Below are 25,333 nucleotides of genomic sequence, written 5' to 3' on the forward strand. Positions count from 1 at the left end.
ATTTAAGAACAAAAAAAAAAAAGGTTACCTTCGGGAATAAGAATTCAGAACCTTTCGCTTTTCAACTTTCAATATAAATGCTAAGAAAACTAAGAAATAAAAATCCCAGTGTTGCAATGGGTGCAGGTACGGCAAAGGCAACCACCCCAGTGGAGATGGTGGAGAAAAACAATCCCCTCGTGAAGGGAATTGATAAAATATCTAAAAAATTTAATAAAAGATGGGCAGAAATTGACCAGCCCTGGCCGCCAGAGGGTACCTTCGATCCAGAGGTGATAAAAACATTGCAAGTGCTTGTCAGCACATATAAAGCAGAACAGAAGAAAGGCAGAAAAGGGCAGAGAAGAAAAGAAAAAAGGGAAATGGAATTGGCCATTTTGGAGCAGTGGAGAAATGTCACTGGAAGAGACCCAGATCTCAATGAATTGGAGAAATCTATAATGAGAGACAAGATCCAACAAGGATTACCCCTGCCAGTGAGAAGAAAAATAGCAGAAGTTGTGGGATTAAACAGCAAGACAAGAAATGTCTTCACAGACCATATTGCCCATCAAGTGGAACTGCACCGCAAGAAAGAACATGCCCAGAAAGAGCAAGATCAAGAGACACTCAGAAAACTCAACCAAATACAGTTGACAGGCCACAAAAACAAAGAAAAGAAGCAAGCACCAGTAATGCAGTATCAGCCACAGCCAGCTCAACCGCAAACACCTTTAACACCAGCCATGCAGGTCGCTGCTCAGCCTCAATATCCTCCACCGGTCCAGGAACAACCCCAGGGATGGAAAGGAGAAAGTAGGGGAGATATTGGACCAGGTGGCAGAGGAAATGGGTACAGAGGTCCCTTCATCCCACGATGCTTCAACTGCGGCAGAGTAGGCCATCAGGCTCGCAACTGTGGAAAACCAGGAGGAGGAAGCCCCAGAGGGGGGTGTGCATTCAGACAGCGTGGACCTCAAGCACAACAATGGCAACAACCACAACCACCAATGGGACCGGCAAACCCATACAGGGGGCCGGCACCAGGATTCTAGGGGTGCCCAGAAAACCCAGCTGTCTGTATAAGTAAAGATCAGCAATTCATCAAAATTATGATCTCAGCACAAGGAGTTGGTCAACCACAGACTGTACAAATGACAAACGAGTCAATGTGGTCTGTCACACCTGACAGGAACTTCATGGAAGAAATGTTACAACAGGTCCAGGAGAGATTGTGGTCTCAACATAACACTGACATAGGACTTGTGAAGTCTGCTCAACCAGTGAGAGTGGAACTCCGACCAGGGACCAAACCGCCCTGGCGACCACAATATCCTTTGAAAGAAGAAGCCATCCAAGGAATTGAACCTCAGATCAAGGGTCTGTTGCAAGCAGGAGTTTTGAAGACAACCAATAGCCCTCAAAGCAATATGCCTCTCCTGCCAACGAAGAAACCTGATGGATCTTACCGTCACGTACATGACCTTAGAGCTATAAATGAAGTGGTTACAGACTATCCAGCAGATGTGCCAGATCCACACACTCTATTAGCTCAAGTGCCACCAGAAGCAGCCTGCTTCACAGTCATAGATCTGTGTGAAGCTTTCTTCAGTGTTCCGCTTGCTGAAGAAAGTCAGGGACTATTTGGATTCACCTACAGAGGACAAAACTATGAGTATACACGTTTGCCAATGGGATTCAAGCACTCTCCCCACCTTTTCAATAAAATACTGAAGGATGATTTAGAAGAAGTAGGAACTCAAGTGGACAGTACAATCATACAATATGTAGACGATATACTCATCTGTTCCATGGACAAAGAAACATGCCACAAAGACTCAATTAAGTTGTTACAGATACTGGCAGAAAAAGGACACAAAGTCTCACAAAAGAAATTACAGTATTGTCAAGACCAAGTAGTATACTTGGGTCAGGCCATCTCTCAGGGACACAGAAGCATTTCTGAAGATCATTTGGAAGCTGTAAGAAAAGCACCCAGACCCAGGACAGTCAGAGAAATGATGAAATTTCTGGGGATTACGGGTTATAGTTCTGCCTGGATCGAAAATTACACTGAACTCACAGGACTCCTGAGAGCTATGATTAAAGACACTGGAAGCGGTCAATTGCATTGTAATCTCACCTGGACACAAGAAGGTCACCTGGCATTTGCAACAATTAAACAAAAATTACTAGAGGCACCAGCATTGACGTTGCCTGATTATTCTAAAAACTTTGTGATGTATGTCTTGTCATCTCCTGAGGGCAAATATGCCTGTGCCATCCTTGCTCAACCTACTGGTACAGGGACTAGCCCCCAACCTATTGCATATTATTCTTCTGCTTATTCAGAAGTGGAAATGGGCCTTGCCCCATGCTATAGAGCTCTGACAGGAGTTTATAAAATGTATGAAAAAGCATCAGCCCTGACAATGGGCTACCCATTGACAATTGTGACCCACCACAGTCTGAGAAACCTCTTGAATCATGGCAAGTTCACTTTGACGATGCCTAGACTTAGAGATTATCATAGACTTTTGGAACAAGAGGATGTCACTTTAGCCAGGTGTAACACAATTAACCCAGCTGACACTTTACCGACTCCTGATGATGGGGAGCCTCATGACTGTATAGTAGAAGCACACAAATATTCTAAACTTCGATCGGATCTACAAGCACTCCCACTTCGGGAGCCAGATTTAGAATATTGGACTGATGGGTCCTGTTACAGAACAGGGGACCAATTAAATGCAGGATATGCAATTGTTAAAGCGGAAGGCTCTGACTTTGTAACTGTTAAATCTGAAGCTGTTCCACAGCCATGCTCAGCGCAGCTTGCTGAATTGATTGCGTTAACGCAAGCTTGTTTAATGGCAGAAGGTAAGCGTGTTACAATATACACCGATTCTGCATATGTTCATTCAGTTTGTCATCTTTTTGCTGCAGTATGGAAAGGCCGTGGCTTCAAGAAGACTGACGGTTCCCCCATACAGCATTATGCACAAATTATGGAGCTGTTAAATGCTGTAATGAAACCTAAAGAAATAGCCATAGCTAAATGTGCAGCACATAAATCGGATACATCTAGGGTTACTCGAGGTAACAATGCAGCAGATGAAGCCGCAAAGGCAGCTGCTGGGATACATAACACAAAGAAAGTTCTTCTAGTTACGCATGCAGTGGATTTAGAAGACCACATTACACTCAGAGACATAGTGTTGATGCAAGACGAAGCTAATACAATGGACAAACAGTTGTGGTTAGCTAGAGGTGCAAGTCAAGATGCCACAGGTCTCTGGAGAAATCATGAGGGCCTGGTGGTTGCACCTTCAAACTTATTAGGCGTATTGATCCGAGACGCACATGGCCTCGCCCATGTCGCGAGGGGGGAAGTGAGAAGGAAAATTATAAAAGAGTATGGTTTTTGGGCACCTTTTTTGCTAGAACAGATTGATTATGTCATAGGAAGATGCACAATTTGTTTGAAAAATAACATCAGAAGAGGTGTACTAACCCCACCAGGACACATTCCAACTCCTAACGGCCCCATGAGAGAATTGGTCATTGACTATGTGGACATGATTCGTCCAGTAGGTGGTAAAAGATACATGTTGGTAGTGGTGGATAGATTTAGCAGATGGGTGGAAGCATGCCCCACTAAAAGAAAAGATGCTTCATCGGTAGCCAAGTTTCTCTGCAGAGAGGTAATACCTCGATGGGGCTTACCAGATAGGATTTCATCAGATAATGGTAGAGAATTTGTCGACAGAACAGTAAAGCTTATTTTGCAGAAGTTAGGCATTAAGCAACGCCTTGGAGCTGTGTATCATCCACAAAGCCAAGGTATTTGTGAAAGAATGAATGGAGTAATTAAAAACCGTCTCATTAAGATCTGTCAGCATACGGGACTCAATTGGATTGAAGCGCTCCCACTTGCGTTAATGGCCTGCCGATCAAGTGAGCTCCGTGAGTTACATATGACGCCATTTGAGTTAGCTATAGGCCGCTGCATGACGACCCCTAGATTGCGCGCTAGTGGGAAGGGCCCAAGTCTATCCCTGTTAGAGGACGATCTAAAAGCATATGTTAAATATATGTCTAACCTCCAAAGGAGTATTTCTACCTATGTCATCCAAAAACAGGAGCAGACCGAGAAAGAGGAAGAAAGGGTGAAACGAGCTACCACCATCCTACCAGGGGATAAGGTGTTCGTAAAAGTATTCCGGCGAAAGTGGTTCGATGCTCGCCGAGAAGGGCCATACGAGGTTGTCCGCAGCACAGGAACTGCAATCCAGATAAAGGGATCACCTACTTGGTTCCACGTCAATCACTGCATAAAAGCACCAAAGGACAACGAGGAGGAAGACGTAGATCCCCCACAAAGGCCTGAAGATGGAGAGCAGCCATTGGGAGATACAGCAAGCCACGACAATCCAGAGAGTCCGTTGGAGCAACATCGGGAGGAACAGAGGGATAACAGTGATGATGAAGGTGATACTGATCATGCACTTGTTCCAACTGATGCCGAGAGTCATGCTCGATTCAACATCATCGACTTCCGACATGCTCCAGAACCGCCCGATTCCCAACCAGCAGGAAAATCAACGCCAGATGGTCCAGAGAGCCAGGAGGTCTCTCGTACAGCTTCCAGAAAGCCAGAAAGCAGTCCAAAGACAGCCAGACCAAGAAGCTCCAGGCCGGTTCGGGAGATCCGAGTCCTGATTTGATTCAAAGACTACAGTTACAGGATTGGATTCTAGAGATTTCCTAAGATGAAGGACCTGTAAGATTTTATCTACTCTTTTTTCTTTATGGTCCGAGGCAGTAACAGCTGACCTCCAACAAGGGGATCAAGTGCTAGTAACCTCTGACCCCAGGTAAAAGGTAAATCAAGCAACGAAGATACAATTTTTTCATGGAAGTATTTTTTGAATTTGAGGACATTAGGCTATGGGAAATGAGGTTACAAGGTGACCTCTGCAAATTATTCTATTAGGTAACAGCATATGCTGTGTTGTGTTGTGTAAAAGGAAATCCATCAGCTCTTACTGTTTAATGATAATTGATCAATGCTAAGGGTAAAGAATGTTTGACATAACATGATTAATTCATATCTTTTTATCAATTCATATGGGTTTACTTTGACTGTTTTTATCTGATAGTCAAATGAAGCTAAAGTTAAACTTATCACGACAATATGTAATCTTCACTTATAGTTACTTTAGTAGAGGTTTGTTAGCAGATAAGGTTAACTTAAACTTCTATTATCTTGTATTATGCATAAGTATCTGTTTGAGTGATTGAGGTTTTTGTTTGATGGAAGCCTTAAGCTTCCAAGGGGGGAATATGTAGTATATTTTCTGCCATAAATAGTATACTGTACGTGACATGGGCAGAGGATATTGGCGCCAGTAAAGAGGGGCCTCTCTGACCCTTTGGGGCTCATCCTGACCCTTGGGAAAATAGAGACATCAGGACTTCTCGGGGAGACTCTGGGGACAGCTGTTTTGACAGTGGAGATGTTGGAATGTGAACATCGATCAGGAAGTAGAAGGGTTTTGGATGTCAGCCAAATAAGGTTAAAAAGTAAATTTAGTGAGTGTATTTGGGCCCCTGGAAGACGCGCCCATACGTTGAACCGAGCATATAAGACGCCTCACACATAGGAATTTTTAGAGGAGACAGGGCTACATTTGGTGTGGGACCTTTCATTCAACAGCCTTAAAATTGGACAGTAGTCTCCTCCACTGTTCCTGTATTTTTTGATGAGTCATAATAAAGAAGACTAAAAGGAACTTTCACCTGGTCGTCCATCCATTCTTTTTCACTCAAGAGGGGTAGTGAATCATACACTACACACACAATATAGTATGCCCCTCTGACTTTCCATATGTGACCTCTGGGTTGTGTCTTGTGTTAAATGAGAACTCTTTACAACTTTACACTGCTCAGCTCTTGGTAATAGCAGGATTTGTTGGTATATGTATTTATGACAAAAGGAGAGTAAATAGGTAAAGTCATCTGCCGTGGACAACTGGTGTATTCCCGGTCTTATTGATAATCCTCTGTCTCTTTATTTCTTTTACACAAAAATACAGTGCATCTATAAAGTAATACATTGATCGTATATTGGCTTTTAGAAAAAAAAAAGTGATTTAAACTGAAATTTGCCTTTTATAATACGAAAAAATATATTGTAAAATAAAAAATAATTTTCCAGTGGACTGTTACCAGCTTTTTAGTAAATTTTCTTAATAAACATGGAACAAAAACTTATATAGAAGAACATATTTAACATAATGTCATACATGCCTGCATTTATGACAAAAGGAGAGTAAATAGGTGATGTCATCTGCCGTAGACAACTGGCACATTCCTCGTCTAGAAAGATAGCGCACCGTTATAGTGAACTGGCTATGCTAGCAGGATATCTACCAGCCTAAAACCACTTCATCCATTCATAATTACTATGGCCGCGAGAGGGCGCACGAGAGCTTGTAGAAACAACCTCGCTTCTAAAGGGAGGACAGTCCTGAACAGGAAGTAGAGCAGAGGTGAAAGGACGCAGCCTTGAGGGGAACCGGTGCTGATTGTCCTGTCATCTGAAATGTGTCTGTCAATGTAGGTAGTCATAAACAATAATTATTTCATATTTAATAACCTTATCGCCTCACTACAACCTCCCCTCCTGATGAGCACTGATTCTTTAAGGAGAGAAGAATCAGGATGCATCTGAGGTCACTGTGACACACACTTTGTAGTTCAGTTCATTTGTTTCAGACTAAAGTAGGATAATGATCCATTGGTGTCTTTTTGGTCCCGTTCATGTTCAAATAAGCCCCTATGACACTCTCAGTGTCTGCAGGCTGTAACGTTTGTCCTCCTTTATGTCTGTCAGCAGCTTCAGACCTGATTCTCCTGGATGACTGTAGCTCAGCTCCAGCTCTCTGAGATGTGAAGTGTCCGACCTCAGAGCCGAGGCCAGATACTCACAGCGTCTCTCTGTGCAGTACGACAACCTGAGAGAGAAAAACACTGGTTTAATACCACAGTAATGAAAAGCTGTTAGTTGTCTGTTCAGATCATTCACATGGACACCTCATATTATTTAGCTCTGTTCTTTCTGTTTCTTCCTTCTCCTGCGGTGTACTACAGGGCTCCATCCTAGGCTTAATTTTATTTCCATTTAATTCTTCATTTAATTCCACTGGGATCTGCTTTTATAAAATACTTTATTTTAACATAACTACGATGACAACATGCAACTTTTCTCACACATGTCTTTCAGTTCCTTTACATTTTCTTAAAGATGGATGAGGATTTTTGAGCTTTAGGGCTCGGTCACACATAAGTCTGGAGGATGTCGACCTAATTAGCACATGACGATGTCCACAGTGAAACATCACAATGGACTGTCTGTCATTTTATCATTCGTGACATTCTTTCATTAGAAACAAGTGCATTACATAGACTGAAAAATAAGTGTGTAAAAGTACAAATCAGTTTGAAAAATAATCTCCAAATTTTGCATACATTGGAACATGATTATGAGGGAAAACACGGGACAGCTCTAGTTATCACCTGACGCTGCACTTGCAAAGCTGATCTGTACACAGCTGATGAATCAGAACTGTTATTTTTCGAGGACTTCATTATTGCCATCACATACATGAAACCCAGTGTTGGTGTTGTTGGGGGTGAGGCTTTAAATCACGATGTTGGGCTCAGTACAGTGACTATCAGCCATCGTTATCCATCGGAGTAATTTACCATCAGCTGCATTCTCTCACGTGTGACTGTGGCTTTATGACAACATTGAAGACAGAACAGCTCAGTTATCGGTCAACTGGTGAAATTACTTTTGGAAGGTTCCTAACTGAGTGAAATGACCTGAAAGCATCAAAGTCTCAGCTGCAGCAGACCTTTGATGAAACAGTGAAAAAATTATGGGTTACCTTATGTAACTCCAGTTCTATAAAGCTATGTGTATAGCTCATCGTCGCTAAATGAAAGAATGTAAAAACAGTTACTGTGGGGAATATAAAGCACAATAAAGTCTGATCATATCCAACAGAGGAGATATCAAAACAACAGTGAGACTCCTGTTAACCCCCGGCCGACTATAACTCAAGCTGAAGGTCTCCTTCAGCACATAACCACATATTAAACGGTAAATCGTAGCCTTTAATCTTTGTTTTCGTACAGATTAAACAAACCACTTGTCAGTGGATTTTGTTCCCTTTGGATGGAGCCAGACTCGCTGTTTTCCTGTTTCTAGATGTGATGCTAAGATCAGATTTCAGCTTTTTATTTAGCTACAGACATGAAAGTGACGTCAGTCTGAACATCTGACAATAAGCAAGACACATTTCACATTCAACAAACTGTTGAAATGTTTCTTTGTTTCTCCTTCAAGCAGAATAATACTCAGTTTATTCATGGCTATATTTGACCTTCTGGCTGCTAACTGAACTGTAACATCTGTATCCCACTTAAATGTAGATCTGCTTCTTCAGAAGAGCCAAACAACAAACTGGAACATGTTGGCAGTTTGAAGGTTGAGTGTAACTAACAAGGACATGAAAATTTAATAATAAACTCCATAGATAATATTTCACAGAGCTGGTGTTTAGGGAGGAAATAATTACAGAAAATAATCTATCTGAGGTTTGATGTTAAAAAACAAAAACATTGAGAAGTCCTACCTCAGTATCTCCAGTGTACACTGGGGTTTCTTCAGCCAATCAGAAAGCAGCTCCACCCCCTGGTCCTTCAGGTGGTTCCAGCTCAGGTCGAGCTCTTTGAGAGCAGAGGAGGCTCTGAGGTCAGAGGTCAAAGACCGGCAGCTCTCAGCTGGAAACCAGCAGGTGTTCAGGCTGGAAGGAGACATTTAAACTCAGTTTACACATCAGAGTTTTTATTGGTTCTCATGAGAGTGTATAAAAATAAAATAAAATTTAAAAACATTAAATATTTTATAACACACTATAATGTATTGATTCCGTTTCAATGTGACAGACCACCCCATAGATTTTATATTACTTTGTACTTTACTTAAGAACTCGTCAATAGAAGTGGTTAAATGAGTCGAATGCATGTTGTAATATTAACATGACTAATGTTTATGCATTTTGGAAAAAGAAAACTGACAGTGCCGTTTGCCTTTACTGAGGGAGCAAGTGTGCAGGAGTGATAAAAAGGTCAGAAGGGAACTAATGTTTGAATTCTTCTGCAGGAGCAAAAAAAATCAGAAACATTCTACTGGGTCGTTCACCTTTTAGCCCTTCACACACAAATCACACCCTGCTTTATCATCTGTTTTCTTCTAAATGGGACCATTATTTACACATTTACATCGGATTGTCTTGAAGAAGACTTGAAACTAGTGATTGAGACCAGAATGTTGCCACTGAGGTAATAAATCAGGTGAGAAGTTGTCTTAGTTTGTGTTGAGACAGAGAGGACAGACGGTGGCGCCACCTGCTGGATGTTTGATAGATTGCAGGCTGAAGGCACTTCCTGTTTGCTTCACTGGTCAGACTGGAGGTCGCTGCATGGTATTACAGTTTTTTTCAGTCGCTAAGAAGCACTTACCCATACTTCAGATACTTTTTCTAAACTCTTCACACAATTAGCACAGAATGGTATTTTGTGGCCATACCATTCACACATTTCATGTCGTTTCCACACAATATGCAGTCAAACACATTTCCTTAACAGACAAGCTATATCTCGCAACAAAATTATGGATTGTTTTTGTATTATTTAAGAATGTTAACACACAACATCCCACAATAGCAAAAACAATATTCCAAACCTTAGATACAGTATAAAAACCTCTGCTTCTGCAATAATATCAGTTCAAAAACAATATCAGATGCGATGTTGATGAAAACATGTGGCCTAACCCTGAAGATCGCAGAGATTAGATACAGTAATTTTGTGCTTTTTTTTTAGTTCTCCCCCTTTTTATCTGGGCTTTTTGCTGTTGTTTTTTTGTTCAGAATGCTCATGTGTGTTTCATGGATATTTTGTTCACTGTAAGCAATACTGTAAAACTTTTTCTGTTGTATCATATTGTAAACAGTATTTCTAATGTACCTCCTGTAATACAGTTTTTCTCAATTGCTAAAACACATTTTTCGAATCCTCCTGTCCTTTTCTCAGAATTCTTATTGCAGGAGAATTGTGTTTAGAGTTTTGCAAAAGGAATGACTGAGATCTGCAAATAGTGTTTTACTATGTTTGATTCGGGGAATGAGTTTAGACAACCGAGCAATCGATTCACACAACAGGAATGATTGTTTTAGCAATTGAGAAACATTGTAAACAGTAAAGGAAAAAACAAACTGATTTGCTTTTTACTGGAATGCTTTTGAATGTGAACATTACATGTGGACATATAGTTCCCAACCAAGGAATTTAGTGTAAAAACGGTGGATTGCATGTTTTGCATGCAGATACCTGTTAAACTGAAACATAAAAGTCGATGCACTTTTTGCAATATCAACATTAGCCAGTATTTTGAAACCTGGTGTACTTCGATTGACTGCATGTACCTTGCGAAGTGAAAACAAGTGTTATTCTTTGACAGAATAATTTCATTTTGAGTCAGATTTCCAGTGTTTTGGTAAAGTTAGTGTGTGCAGAGAAATATGTGTTCTATTTTGAAATGAAGATATAGTATACATTTAACAAAATGTGTTTTTGAGAAGAAAATTATACATTTGGTCAGTTGTGTTTTGTCGGTGTGAGTCTGTGTTAAGAGTTTAGAAAAAGTATCTGAATTATGGGTAAGCGATTGTTAGCGATTGAAAGAAACTGTAATACACACTATTCAAAAAGTCCTCATGTGTGTACAACAACATTCGAATGCGTTACTAACCATTTATTAATAATAATCTAAATAGAGGAGGTTTAGTGTGAAAATGGCCTTAAACTCCTGAAAACTGTCTCTGCACACCTGAATGTGTGACAGCATTTTATAAAGCTTTTATTCAAAGTGTGATAATGACCACAATACTCACTTCAGTGTCTGCAGTCGACAACGTGGATCTGCCAAGAACTCACAAAGGTCTCTGACATCACTGACTCCAAGGTCATTATCTGACAGATCCAGGACTCTCAGGTGGGCGGGGTTTGACTTCAGACTGGAAGTCAGAGCAGCAAAGCCTCTCTTTGTAAACTCACAGTCAGCAAGTCTGTTGGGAGAAACAGTTTAACTTATAGGAGGTAACATGCAGTGGCAGCTCCAGACCCTGACCTCTGACCCCGTGGCTGAGCTGCAGCTGCAGTCTGAGTCTAACTAACAATAAATTATCTAAAATTAAAAATTCATCAATTTTATTATGAACTATGGAGGCCGGGAGGTGACATGACTGAAATGTTTTTATGACTGTCACATGCACTTTAGTAACGTGGCGCCCGGTGGCGCCCCCTGCCTGCAGCATGTCACAGTTTTTGACAGTGTGCTGAACTGTTGTTCTTGTCAAGATACTGTGGCTGGTGGTTACTCCGACACCTTTCACCTGGAGACCGGGGTTTGAGATGTGTCAGAACACTACGCACATCTAAGAAGGTTCATCATTTAGGTAAAAATAAATATATTTTTTAAAATACATGTGTATGTAACATGAAGCATATTAACATTTCAGACACGTTCTGTATAAATATTATTTCATTAATATTTCTAAATGTGCTTATAGTTTCAACTTTTACCTTATCGAATCAGGGCGGTACATTCAAACCAACATGTAGTAGTTATATCACACTTGATACAATGTAGACAATCTTTTGAATGAAAATGTAAATGACAGCTGTCAGCACATAAAACCAGCAATCTGTTGATCTTTACTCATCAAGACTTGATGGACTGCTGAAAAAGGAAAGAAAATTAAATTAAAAATTGAGTCAAACTGTGACCACAGAATCAAGAGTCTGATCAAGTTATTAGATCAGATTGAGATTGACACATCTCAAACCCCGGTCTCCAGGTGAAAGGTGTCGGAGTAACTACCAGCCACAGTATCTTGACAAGAACAACAGTTCAGCACACTGTCAAAAACTGTGACATGCTGCAGGCAGGGGGCGCCACCGGGCGCCACGTTACTAAAGCATATATACCATTGCTATTATAATATATGTTGCATTAGTGATATTTAAATATTGCTGAAGGATCTCTAAGGGAACATAACAACAGCTGCTCTCCTGGTACAAAACACTTGAGATTCAAATTAAGTTTAGTTTGATTATTGTTAAGATGTTATTATTTAATATCATATTTTCATTATTAAGGTGATGTTTAACTTCATGGTATAATGATTAATAAAAATCAAAATATAAGGTGACGAAAATCGATGATTTCACGTTTGGCGACCAAAAGTTGATGCCTGGTCACCGACATGTTTCTCCCCAGTACTTGCTGGGTTTGTAGTTTCTACGTACACACCAACACTCTTCATCACATGTTGGGCTTTGAAGTCACCAGAGATACCACGACAGGAAAGAAAGAACAGTAATGTTTTCCCTCACATGTTTGTGATGCCGGTGGGGTTTGTTGAGAGTGAAGTTAAAGAAGTTAAAGTGACTCTCCTCCTTTTCACCAACAAACATCTACAAAGGTGTGACGCTGCAGTTCTTTGACGAACCAGTGAAATAATTATGGGTTACCTTATGTAACTCCAGTTCTATAAAGCTATGTGTATAGCTCATCGTCGCTAAATGAAAGAATGTAAAAACAGTTACTGTGGGGAATATAAAGCACAATGAAGTTTGATCATATCCAACAGAGGAGATATCAAAACAACAGTGAGACTACTGTTAACCCCCGGCCGACTATAACTCAAGCTGAAGGTCTCCTTCAGCACATAACCACATATTAAACGCTAAATCGTCACCTTTAATCTTTGTTTTCGTACAGATTAAACAAACCACTTGTCAGAGGATTTTGTTCCCTTTGGATGGAGCCAGACTCGCTGTTTTCCTGTTTCTAGATGTCATGCTAAGATCAGATTTCAGCTTTTTATTTAGCTACAGACATGAATGTGACGTCAGTCTGAACATCTGACAATAAGCAAGACACATTTCACATTCAACAAACTGTTGAAATGTTTCTTTGTTTCTCCTTCAAGCAGAATAATACTCAGTTTATTCATGGCTATATTTGACCTTCTGGCTGCTAACTGAACTGTAACAGCTGTATCCCACTTAAATGTACATCTGCTTCTTCAGAAGAGCCAAACAACAAACTGGACCATGTTGGCAGTTTGAAGGTCGAGTGTGACTAACAAGGACATGGAAATTAAATATTAAGCTCCATAGATAATATTTCACAGAGCTGGTGTTTAGGGAGGAAATAATTACAGAAAATAATCTATCTGAGGTTTGATGTTAAAAAACAAAATCATTGAGAAGTCCTACCTCAGTATCTCCAGTGTACACTGAGGTTTCTTCAGCCAATCAGAAAGCAGCTCCACCCCCTGGTCCTTCAGGTGGTTCCAGCTCAGGTCGAGCTCTTTGAGAGCAGAGGAGGCTCTGAGGTCAGAGGTCAAAGACCGGCAGCTCTCTGCTGGTAACCTGCAGTAGTTCAGGCTGGAAGGAGACATTTAAACTCAGTTTACACATCAGAGTTTTTATTGGTTCTCATGAGAGTGTATAAAAATAAAATAAAATGTAAAAACATTAAATACTTTATAACACACTATAATTTATCGATTCCGTTTCACTGTGACAGACCACCCCATATAGACTTTATATTACTTTGTACTTTGAGGGAGCCAGTGTGCAGGAGTGATAAAAAGGTCAGAAGGCAACTAATGTTTGAATTCTTCTGCAGGAGCAAAAAAAAATCAGAAACATTCTACTGGGTCGTTCATCTTTTAGCCCTTCACACACAAATCACACCCTGCTTTATCATCTGATTTCTTCTAAATGGGACCAATATTTACACATTTATATCGGATTGTCTTGAAGAAGACTTGAAACTAGCGATCGAGACCAGAATGTTGCCACTGAGGTAATAAATCAGGTGAGAAGTTGTCTTAGTTTGTGTTGAGACAGAGAGGACAGACGGTGGCGCCCCCTGCTGGATGTTTGATAGATTGCAGGCTGAAGGCACTTCCTGTTTGCTTCACTGGTCAGACTGGAGGTCGCTGCGTGGTATTAATACACACTATTTAAAAAGTCCTCTTGTGTACAACAACATTCTAATGTGTTACAAACCATTTATGAATAATAATCTAAATAGAGGAGGTTTAGTGTGAAAATGGCCTTAAACTCCTGAAAACTGTCTCTGCACACCTGAATGTGTGACAGCATTTTATAAAGCTTTTATTCAAAGTGTGATAATGACCACAATACTCACTTCAGTGTCTGCAGTCGACAACGTGGATCTGCCAAGAACTCACAAAGGTCTCTGACATCACTGTCTGTGAGGTCATTATCTGACAGATCCAGGACTCTCAGGTGGGCGGGGTTTGACTTCAGACTGGAAGTCAGAGCAGCAAAGCCTCTCTTTGTAAACTCACAGTCAACCAGTCTGTTGGGAGAAACAGTTTAACTTATAGGAGGTAACATGCAGTGGCAGCTCCAGACCCTGACCTCTGACCCCGTGGCTGAACTTTTCCAACATATGAGGAAGGGATACATCAGCTAATTCTGTTGTCATTTCACTCAGCTAGCACCTGACCTGATGACTCAACACCTATAAAAGGAAATTACACAAAAATGGGTTTAATCATTTTTCAGTTTTAGCTTTGCAGATTTTGATTGAAACGTTTCAAGATGTGATGGAACGACTGACTCACTGTCCTGGAAATCACAGAGCGCTCAGAAAATTCCATCTTTTAACATCTGGCTGAAGATCAGCAAAGTCTCTCTTAAATCTACTCTATGTTCCTGGTATCATACATCACCAGACACACACATCTGGATGTTCATACCTGAGTGTTTGGAGTTTGCAGTCTGGACTTTTTAGACCTTCAGAGAGCTGCTTCAGTCCAGAGTCCTGCAGTCTGTTTCTGCTCAGGTCTAACTCCTCCAGACCAGAAGACTTCAAGCTGAGAACTGATGAAATATTTCTGCAACTTCTGTCTGTGAGGTTACAGTCACTCAACCTGAAGTGAAAAATAAAATGATTGTTAACATTGAGCAAACATCCCCCTCTGTCCTTCTGCAGATTAAGGTCTGTTGGGTTCCTTGAGGTCTGATACTTACAAAGCTGTCTTTGATGCTTTGAGCACTGGCAGCAGCCTCTCCAGAGCTTCATCTGATCTGTGGTATTTCTTCAGGTCAAAGACATCCAGGTCATCATTGGAAACGAGCAGCTGGAAGACCAGAGCTGACCAGTGTTCAGGTAACAGCTTACTAGCATCTTCTGAGCTCAGATAAAGTTGGACTTGCTCGACCAGAGACCGGTCACCCAACTCATTCAAACAATGGAACAGATTGATGCTCTTGTCGTGGTTGGACAGCTTCTTGATCTTCTCTTGAATGTAGTCGATTGTCTTCTTGTTGCTCTGTTGAAGAATTCCTTTGAATTCCAATTCTTCCTGAAGAAGCTTCTGACTTGTATCCTGTGACAGGCCGAGCAGGAAGCGCAGGAACAAGTCCCATTGTCCCAGATTGTTGTCCAAAGCCAGATCCACTGCGCTCTTCTGTAGGGGAAAGAGACGAAACTGTGTTTTCTTTGTCAGGTTGGTGAGCAGATTTACTCTGCTGGATCTGAAGGTCTGTCGGCGGAAAAGAGGAAACTGTGTTTTCTTTGTCAGGTTGGTGAGCAGATTTTCTCCCCTATCGATGAAGGTCTGTAAGACATACAGAGCTGCAAGAAACTCATGAACAGTTAAATGTATGAAAGAGTAAATCTCTTGTTTGTGAAGTCCAGACTCTTTTCTGAGGATCTCTGTACAAACTCCTGAAAAAACTGCAGCTTGTTTCAAGTCAATCTCACACCGTTTCAAGTCTTCTTTCTTGAAGATGATGTTGCCCTTCTGTAGCTGTTCAAATGCCAGCTTTCCCAATTTCATGATGACTTCTTTGTCCGATTCACCTTCCTCATAATCCTTCTGGTGTTTCAGCTCCATCTGGATGATCAGGAAGTGTGTGTACATTTCAGTCAGAGTGTTTGGCAACTCACCTTTGTGAGTTTCTGTTAAGAGATTCTGGAGAGTCGAGGCTGAAATCCAACAGAAGACTGGGATGTGGCACATGATGTAGAGACTTCTCAGTGGCTTTGACTGAAGATGATTGAGTATCTTCTGAGACATGTTTTTGTCAGTAACTTTCTTCTGAAAGTACTCCTTCTTCTGGTCATCGTTGAAGCCTCGTACCTCGGTCACTCTGTTGAAGAACTCAGGAGGAATCTTAGTGGCTGCAGCTGGTCTACTTGTGATCCAGATCGAGGCTTTGTGCAGCAGGTTCCCTGAGATTAAGTTTGTAAGCAGGACGTCTAATGTTTTCAGCTTTGAAACATCTCGGAACATCTCATTGTTTGTGAAATCCAGAGGTAATTTGCTTTCATCGAGGCCATCAAAGATGAACAAAACAGTTGAACTGTTGTAGTCTGATGGTTCCAAATCATCCACTTCTTCGAAATGGGAACTTATTAACGACACAAGAGAACAGTCCTCTTTTATTAAATTCAAGTCTCTGAATGTGAATGGAAATACAAAGTCAGTAGTTTGGTTGGCTTCTCCGGTCGCCCAGTCCTGAGTGAATTTCTGCACAGCTACCGACTTTCCAATGCCAGCGATTCCCTTCGTCAGAACTCTCTGAGGAGGGCTTTCTTCTTCTGCTAAAGGTTTAAAAATGTCACTGAGCTGGATGTTCTTCTCCTCACTCAAAGGCCTTTTGCATTCTAACTTGATCACTTCATGTTCACTATGAACCTCCCCACTGCCTCCTCTTGTGATGTAAAGCTCTGTATAGATCTTGTTTAAAGGGGTCAAACATCCTTCGTCCTTTGTTCCCTGAGATAGATCCTTTGTTCGATTTTCAAGGAAAATTTTCAGTGCATCTCGGCACCTTCGGATTTTTGCTAAAAGATGAATAAAAATCATGTTTACATTATAGTTTGAAAGTAAAGCAGGTATCTGTGTTACATTTTCAGACAAACTAAAAAAAAACAAAAGCTAAGAACTAAACATGATCCAGTCCGGGTACAGACTGAAGTCCTGGTTTTGGCTCAGATCCACATCTACTTGGACAGATCTCTGGTGCGTATACATGTTATAATGATTTCTGAAAGAACCAAACCAGGCTCCAGAATAATGTTTAAAAAGACATCTAATATATTTTAGATTGATAGACCAATAAGATGTGAAGATGACGGTAAGGTAGCAAGATTCAAGTCAGCTTTCATTTACGAAGCAAGACATCATATCATCTGCACAACACTTTCATAATATTCATTCTTGTTGGGTTTAATAGACAGCACAATACCTTCAGTTTGGTCAGAAACGGCTTCAGTGTTGGCTGTCGTGCTGGGAGACTGGCCTGAAACACAAACATACAACATCTATTGAGAGGCTAAATATTTAAAGGCATTTTGGGTGATAACAAGTCAAGCCAGTACATAATTAAACACAAATATGCCATTTATTTGATTTTTGTTTTAATGAGGGGAAGCATTTACCATATGTGTTGATGACAGTGATGTTTATATTCTCTGCTTTAACATCTGTTAACTGAGGTGCGACAGCGACAGCTCCAGACTGGGCGCTGATTGTTTGGTGTCCTGCTTCTCGCTGAGTTTGAGCTGTTTGAAAATAGACAAATAAACAAAGTTGTCAACATGTGAACTCTGTGTAAGGGTTTCCTTTCAGAGATTCTGTTTTGTTAGCGCTGATTTATGAGACCTGAAAAATCAAGAACAAAATGAGCAAAATAAAAATGTGATACATGGGACACATTTGAATCTAAACTGACCAGACAATATTTATTGAACTCTTCTTGATCCACAGGTCTAAGAGGATAAAAAAATGTTTATTGTACGTAAAATGGTTGCAAGTAAAAAATGTGAGCAAAGTAGAAAACTGAATGACGTATTTGCTGCCAAATTCATCAGTTGGAAGATCTAAACTCTGAGAGTTTTCAGTCAACTGTTACTGAAGCTTTGTTTCCACCATGGTATCTGTGTTGTCAGGACCATCAGCTCCTGGTTGGGTAACCAGGCCAACAATGGGGAGACTGGGACTCTGTCCTGGGTCAGGTCTGGGAGGGGGGTGATCACCTGATAGCTAGATCTGCACCCATGAGTCCCAGTTGGGCTCAGCCTGAAGAAATGACACGGTGTCTTGTGGGCTCACCATTCATAATGATTGTTGAGGGTTGGGCTGGGTTCAGGGTTGGGTGCTTTGCCAAACAGGCAGCAGTCAAAGGCAGAGCTATGAAACAGGTCTATGGGGAAGGAACTGGTTTGGGTGCCAGAGTGATGTGGGTTTCAGATTTGGAGTTACTGTAACAGTGAAACAGCTTTTTGGTTTGCACAATATTTTACTGCACATCAGTCTGACTGGGATTCAACTGAAGAAAGTTCTGAGAGAGAGAGAGAGAGAGAAAGGAGAGAGAGGGGGGGGGGGGGGGGGGGGTCTGTTGGTTCTTTTTTAAATGTTTCAGCTGTTTATGCTAAAAAAAACTACATACATGAACCTGAATCTCAACAACACGATTTAAAGCACATTAACAAATACAGGACTCTCAATCAATTGGATTTGAAAATAATTTAATCAAATTAATAGATCAGCAATCAGAGACACCATGATGAATAAAATAAGCGTGAGACACAGCTGACAACAGATGATTATTCCAAAAGTAATTTGAATGTGGAGTAATCTCATGAAATATGTTACAAATTAAATTTTAGGGCATATTTAGTAATCTGCATTATGATGCATTTTAATAGAAACCCTCCAAACACTGGTGAGGGCTGATGTTAGCTAATGTTACTCAGACACAATCTAGAAAAAAGATCATATTAAAATCACCAATCAACCCACTTGATAGATTAAATGTTGGCATTGTAACGTTCTGTTTCTGCAATACGAATATGTTGACACATAATCTATAAATTAAATTACGTTTCAATGTTATTTCATTTTAATTGAGATCGTCATGCGATAATGTCGCATTAAATGTTACCTGCTGAATAATTATGTTTTATGTTGTAACTTACCTCAACTAAGGACTCGATTGGACTTGCTTGGCATATGTCTGCTGATAATAAATATGAAAAGTATAATTTTCTTGCAGTCTGGAGAAAGTTCAGGAGCACCATCTTACCCTGCTGTGATGTTGACAGACCTGCAGGCCGGCTTAAGTCGTTTTCCATCCTGCATACTTTCACCCAGCTCCTCCAAGTGGAGAAGTAACCTGAAAATAAAGATTACACAGTTAATGTTACAAGTAGCTGTTGAAAAAAAAAGTTGACCTGTCTGTGATGACGAAAGAAACCAATAAGACCGCTTTGCATTTAATATTTATGCGACGATAGAAAACCATACGTCACTTCCGGAGTCTCATTAATCCCTTTTGGGGATTTTAAATCTTATTTTAACTTCAAGTTAGTAAGATAAACAAGTATCAATTTGTGGAAGAAGTTTAATAAAAGCTCATGCTTACATCATGCATGTAAAGAGTTATAATAAAACATTTCAAAATGCATGTGCAACTAAATTAAAGTCAGTTGGTCCAGTCATATTGTGTCATTGTAGTTTTCTTAAAATCTTGTCTTGTCTCGTTCTAGTGAACACAATATCATGTCTCGTCTCGTCAGCTGACAGTATCATCCCACCCCTACTATCTGCCACTCACATAAACAACAGTTAGTTTTGTTGTCCATTTGTTTGGATGGGAAGCGCTGGGAGCAACTTTGGGGTGACGTTGCTCTGAGCTCCAAGTTCCGACTTTCAGTGTAAATTGAACACACCAGAAAGCACGGCCATTACTCCCCAGGGTCCTAAAGAGGACCGACGCGAGCCGTGTTATCTTTAGGGTAAAGCGTGGCTGCTGGGAAAGTCTCAGGCCACGCCCTCTCAAATGTCTGCTCACTCAGTGTGTCTCCATTAAAAAAAAGGCCCAAGAGGGATTTACTAGACTCCGGTGGTGACGTATGGTTTTCCACTGTGATCACATACGCGACGGATTAAACACGGGAGATGCAACTGTGTTCTCCGTCGCTAACTGTACAAAACGTCCACCACTGATCATAAGTAAACCAGCATGGCTAGTTATGCACAGCGTCTCTGCTGATCATAAACATAATGATCGTGAATTAACCGGCATCACTAACGGTGCACAGAGGTTTTGTTGTAAACAAACACAACACTGTACTGCTCCAGAGCTAACTGTTAGCCTATAAGCAATTTGCAGACTGGACGCTAAGGGGTAAACATCCCCTCCAGCTCTGTGAAGGCAGCTGGGAGAGACTGCTGCAGGAGGAAAGTGCCACTTCGACTTGTTCTTAATCTTAGTAAGAAGGAGTCTCCAAAAGTCTCCAATAATGCCAGAAAATGTCGCTAGATTTGTTGGTAGTCGCTTTTTTGAAAAATAGTAGCTAGGGGGCTCTGAAAAGTTGCTAAATATAGCGACAACACTGTTTTGCCGGCTTTTACAAATGGCGTTTGTTGTTGTGGCGACGAGTACTACGTCACATCCTGCTTAGCGTTCTATCCAATCAGAAACCAGGCTTTTTTCATGGGAGAAAAACGGCCCTGCTCTTCGACAGGGAGGAAAAAAGTCTGGTCAAAAGACCACTCAGGACGGCTCATATTCAAATTAGGGGCATTTCAGCGAGTGAGACCTGCCTCATTCTGGGTATTGGACTGTAATGGAAACACCCCTAATGACAGATGAAAATTAAGAATCAAAAAACAATCACAGCGTTTGCTCAAAAAACAAGCAATGTCAGTAGGCTATCCACGCCTGTTGCCTGTTGACTTTACCAGATGTGGCAGATAATCGTTTTGTAATGTTGAGTAGTCGCTTCTGACAACAATAAACTACATTTACTCTTACCTGAAGTAGGCTAAATGTAAAATAAAGCCTATTTAGGCTGTAGGTGAATAGATTCTATGTTGTTTTTTATTTTTATGTATAATGTTATTTTAATTTTAACAAACTTCTTTTTATCTAAATATGTTGTTGTTTACACTACAGTTCATATAAAAATGTTTGAATAAAACATATTTTGATTAAGGCATGTAGTGGAAAAATAAATCATTGAGTTGAAATCATTTGCTGGCAGCTTGGTCCCCCCAGTTCAAAAATCTCATCTGCGCCCCTGTTCATAGTGAGTACTTGAAATTTGCCGCCATGCTACACACACATACTTTTATAACAAATTAAACTGTAAATAACTTTAAAACTCAAAAGTCTTAAGATGGTTCTGACCAAGGTTGAAGTGGAAATGGCCCCAAACGCCCTAACATTGCTCATTCAGTTTGAGATGGCTGACTTCCTGTTTGTTTTAGGACGTGGCTCCGAGGCTTTGGGTGCGTCTCTGCGTGTTAACCATTATCCATTCCCAAGACCCCTAACCTAAAATCTCTACATTTTCACCAGACCTGACGCGTGTGCAAAGTGTCACAACTTTTAAGGTATGATAAAGTTTCCAAAGAGCCAATTCATTTGGTGCTAAATAATAACAATTCCTGCAGCTCTTTAGGGTCTGGGACACCTCAGTCGCTGCTCTCATCTTACCTTTCTTTGATGCTGTTTCCCGGTTAAATCCGACTAAAAACTGACTTGAGATGTAAAGAAAAGAACAAGGCACCTGCTTCAGACCATCGTTAGTCCCGTTATAGGCTCATCTGAGGCTGTTTCCTGCTCTTTGTCTCGAAGAGTGCAATGAGGAAGTGAAAGTATTGCATAACTTCACATCCTGTAATCAGTCAGCATTCATTTGGTTTTAAACCTGAAAGCATTTCTCTCTAGATTTGTGGTTCTTGATACAAATTGTGAATACTGTAAAAATGAAGGTGAAACAACTAAAACACACTAGACACACAAAGAACTGAGGACTATTTTGTCTCACAAACCAATCATTCAGGCAAACTGTGAGCTGAGGATGTAATATTATAATATGAAAACAAAAAACAGAAAACTCAGCAGAGTTCTCAAAATCTCTCCCATCATTTAAACCAGGGGGAGGCAACCTGCAGCTCTGGAGCCACATGTGGCTCTTCAGGCAGTCTGCAGTGGCTCCCTGTGGTTGCGGCCAAAAATAAAAAAATAAAAACTGTATATGTATATATGTATATATGTATATATATATATATATATATATATATATATATATATATATATATATATATATATATATATATTTATATTTATTTATACTATTCTCTTTACATTTTAATTGTCATTGATTGTTGGTGTAGGCCCAAAGCAATTTGTATTCCTAAATTATAAAAATGTGTTGCTTATATACGGCATTACATTTGATGTTATTTTTACATTTTAGTCAACTAAAATGTGCATCATAGATGAATAAAGTCTACGGCTCAGCATCTTAACCTCTGAATTTTGCCCACATCAAGTCTAGTTTTGAGTTTTTCCTTCAATTCCAAATCTCTATATATCTATATTTTTGGTGTCCAGCCTCTCATTTGTATTTGGGTCCTGGCTGCATTCTGACAAAATCATACTAATAAATGCTCATTGTTGTTCATTTTTAATTGTTCAAAGGATCCGCATTAGCTGTCACCAAATTGGGACGAGCTAGTCTTCCTGGGGTCCAAAAAAAAAAATCACTTAATGATAATGTAAAAACAATGAAACATTGTAGACATCATTAAAAATCATCAGAAATTATTCAAATAAGTTATTAAATTCACTAGTATTACATTAATACATTCATACAGCCCATTCCCTACTCTCAAACTTAAATAGTGCATTCTCAAATGGTACTTGAAAGATATTTTGCTATTCAGCTTACGTATGTTCAGTACATTATGACCTGTTAGTATTATGGGTAGGTTCATTTAGACTTAGCAGGCTGTTTCATCTTCATAGTAAGCCTCAAAATAAGGTATGCGGCTCCATTATGATATTTTTCTCTTTTTTTGGCCAACAATGGCTCTTTAGCTAGTAAAGGTTGCCGAGCCCTGGTTTAAACTAACTGTGATTGAAATTAGAAAGTATTTAATGCTGATATGGTTAATGCCCTACATTTTCCAAATACATTTTATTTGAGTGCCTGTCTACATGCGTGAAGCTACTGTATAAGAATACCATTTTTCTTTTATTTCCGATACATTCTTTAAAATATTATTTATGGTGCTCGTCTAAATACAAGTCCTGCCTGTATCGTCATCTTTACACATGTATGATGTCTTAAAGTCTTATATTTGTGTTCTTCCCTCTAATGTTTACATAGTAATGATGATTGTTTCAGTCCAGGGAAAATGATCTGAGAGCAAGCCAACCAATTTGGAAATGAACCGTACCTGTTACACATATAATCTCCAGAAACAAAAAAAAAAGTTTGGACAACGGAGGAAAAGCGAACAACACAGTGAAAATATAGGAGAACTACATTTCCCATCTCTAAACAACTGAGGAGACACGACTAACGGTGGTTTAGAACTCTTCTTCTTGGATTTAAACTCACCTCAGTATCTCCAGTGTACACTGGGGTTTCTTCAGCCAATCAGAAAGCAGCTCCGTCCCTGGTTCTTTTTTATGGAAGTGTAGATAAAACATTTAAAAAATACCTTTAGTTGCTCTTTATTGACTTTTTGTGTCTCTTTTATTACTTATTTTGGTCATTTTGAGTCTTTTCATCACGTTTTGTCTATTTTTGTTCATTTTATGTCTTTATTTGCTCTTTTATGACTTTTGTGTGTTTTGTGTCTTTCCTTTGCTTTTTTATGACTTTTTGGTCATTTTTTTATTTCTTGTCTTCTTTGTCTTTTTTCTAGTATTTTTTTGGTAATTTACGGCCTTTTTTCTCTTTCATTACTTTTTTGGTCATTTTGTGTCTTTAGTTGCACTTTTATGACTTTTTGCGTCTTTTATGTCTTTTTTTGCTTTTTTATGACTCTTTGGTCATTTTGTATCTTTTTTTGGTCATATTGTTTTTTGGTTATTTTGTGTCTATTTGTTACTTTTTGTCTTTTTTGTAGTTTTGTGTCTTTTTTCTTCTTCTATGACTTTTTCTTTTAGTGAAGTTGTGTCTTTGTCTTTATTCTAGTATGTTTTGTGGTAATCTACGGTCTTTTTTTGCTTTTTTATTACTTTTTTGTAATTTTGTGTCTTTCTTTAAGGTTTTTATTTTTTTGGTAATTTTTTGTCCGAGAGAAAGTGAGCAGCGACTCCTTGATGTTTTTCAGTCTGACTGAACGCTGAACAACATTTTTAAATGAACCAAATATTGAAATAAACTATGATGAAGTGAAAACACGGTGAAAGGCTCAAAGTTGTGTTTAGATGTCCATGTTGCCGTGGATACGCATTGTTCTGCTTCTATCCTGATGACAGCCACCTGTCAATCAAATCACACCATGCTTTATCATCTGTTTCCTTCTGAATGGGACCATTATTTACACAGTCATTTCAGATTGTCTTGAAGAAGACTTGAAACTAGAGATTGAGACCAGAATGTTGCCCCCAGAAGTTTTTCTGAACTAATAAATGAGGTGAGAAGTCGTCTCAGTTTGTGCTGAGATAGATAGGACCGGACGATGGCGCCCCCTGCTGGAGGTTTGACAGACTGCAGGCTGAAGACACTTCCTGTCTCACTGCTGCCTGCTATAGGCGTTTTAAAAAGCACTCTGCCTGACAGAGGATGCTGATCGGAGAGAAAATGGAGAAAAGACAGCAGCAGTATTCATGTTTCCATCATTCACTTCTCGGCACATTTTGAAGATTCTCATGAGAAAAGCTTGATGGGAACACCATAGTTAATGCTCTAAACAGGAGATGGAAACTTTTAGTGAATAAGTTCTGAACATTTAATCACGATTGATCAGCTGTTTAAGCTTGTCTTCTTCTGTTAACTGATGAATTAGCCTTCAGCGACACATCACACTGCCACAGAGCAGTTCACCTGGAAAAAAAAAGCACAGTCGACACAGTGTGAGTGTTTGTGGTACATTCCCTTTACTGACATTCAATGTCAATAGTTTACATTGCATACAAGTAAATCATATAGAAAAACTATGAACATCAACATTTACACTCTATGTACATACAGTATGGCTTATGAAAGAAGCGGTCAGCTGATCATGTTCGCACACAGCGGAAGACTTCAGGATCCAGTCGCTCAATGGAAAACGGAAATAAAAAATCAGCTCGGAAATAATTATCGTTGAGGACAAAATATTCCCTCTGAAATTGTTACTTTTCTCTGCGT

General features: G+C 39.8%; 1 protein-coding gene across 1 annotated transcript; it reads right to left on the reverse strand.

Annotated features, from left to right (window-relative positions):
• Positions 1-6,820: 6,820 nt before the first annotated feature.
• Positions 6,821-21,872, reverse strand: LOC131971780 (NACHT, LRR and PYD domains-containing protein 12-like). The gene is made up of 11 exons (XM_059333385.1): positions 21,676-21,872; positions 19,258-19,347; positions 17,612-17,734; positions 17,419-17,472; positions 15,193-17,014; positions 14,919-15,092; positions 14,342-14,515; positions 13,399-13,569; positions 11,007-11,180; positions 8,685-8,855; positions 6,821-6,998 (listed from the first exon to the last, which is right to left on the reverse strand). The coding sequence occupies exons 2-11, from the start codon at positions 19,304-19,306 to the stop codon at positions 6,821-6,823; spliced, it is 3,090 nt and encodes a 1,029-aa protein (XP_059189368.1). The 5' UTR covers positions 19,307-19,347; positions 21,676-21,872.
• Between the last annotated feature and the right edge of the window lie 3,461 nt (positions 21,873-25,333).

The sequence above is a fragment of the Centropristis striata genome, chromosome 1, assembly GCF_030273125.1.
Source record: "Centropristis striata isolate RG_2023a ecotype Rhode Island chromosome 1, C.striata_1.0, whole genome shotgun sequence".
Lineage (NCBI taxonomy): Eukaryota > Metazoa > Chordata > Actinopteri > Perciformes > Serranidae > Centropristis > Centropristis striata.

Excerpts from the sequence above, each read along its gene's own strand:
- LOC131971780 (XM_059333385.1), bottom strand. The coding sequence starts at position 19,306 with ATGGAAAACGACTTAAGCCGGCCTGCAGGTCTGTCAACATCACAGCAG. Across the intron at positions 17,473-17,611 it reads CACTGTCATCAACACATATG|GCCAGTCTCCCAGCACGACA; the intron begins GTAAATGCTTCC and ends TTTGTGTTTCAG. Across the intron at positions 6,999-8,684 it reads TGTACACTGGAGATACTGAG|GTTGTCGTACTGCACAGAGA; the intron begins GTAGGACTTCTC and ends TTTCTCTCTCAG.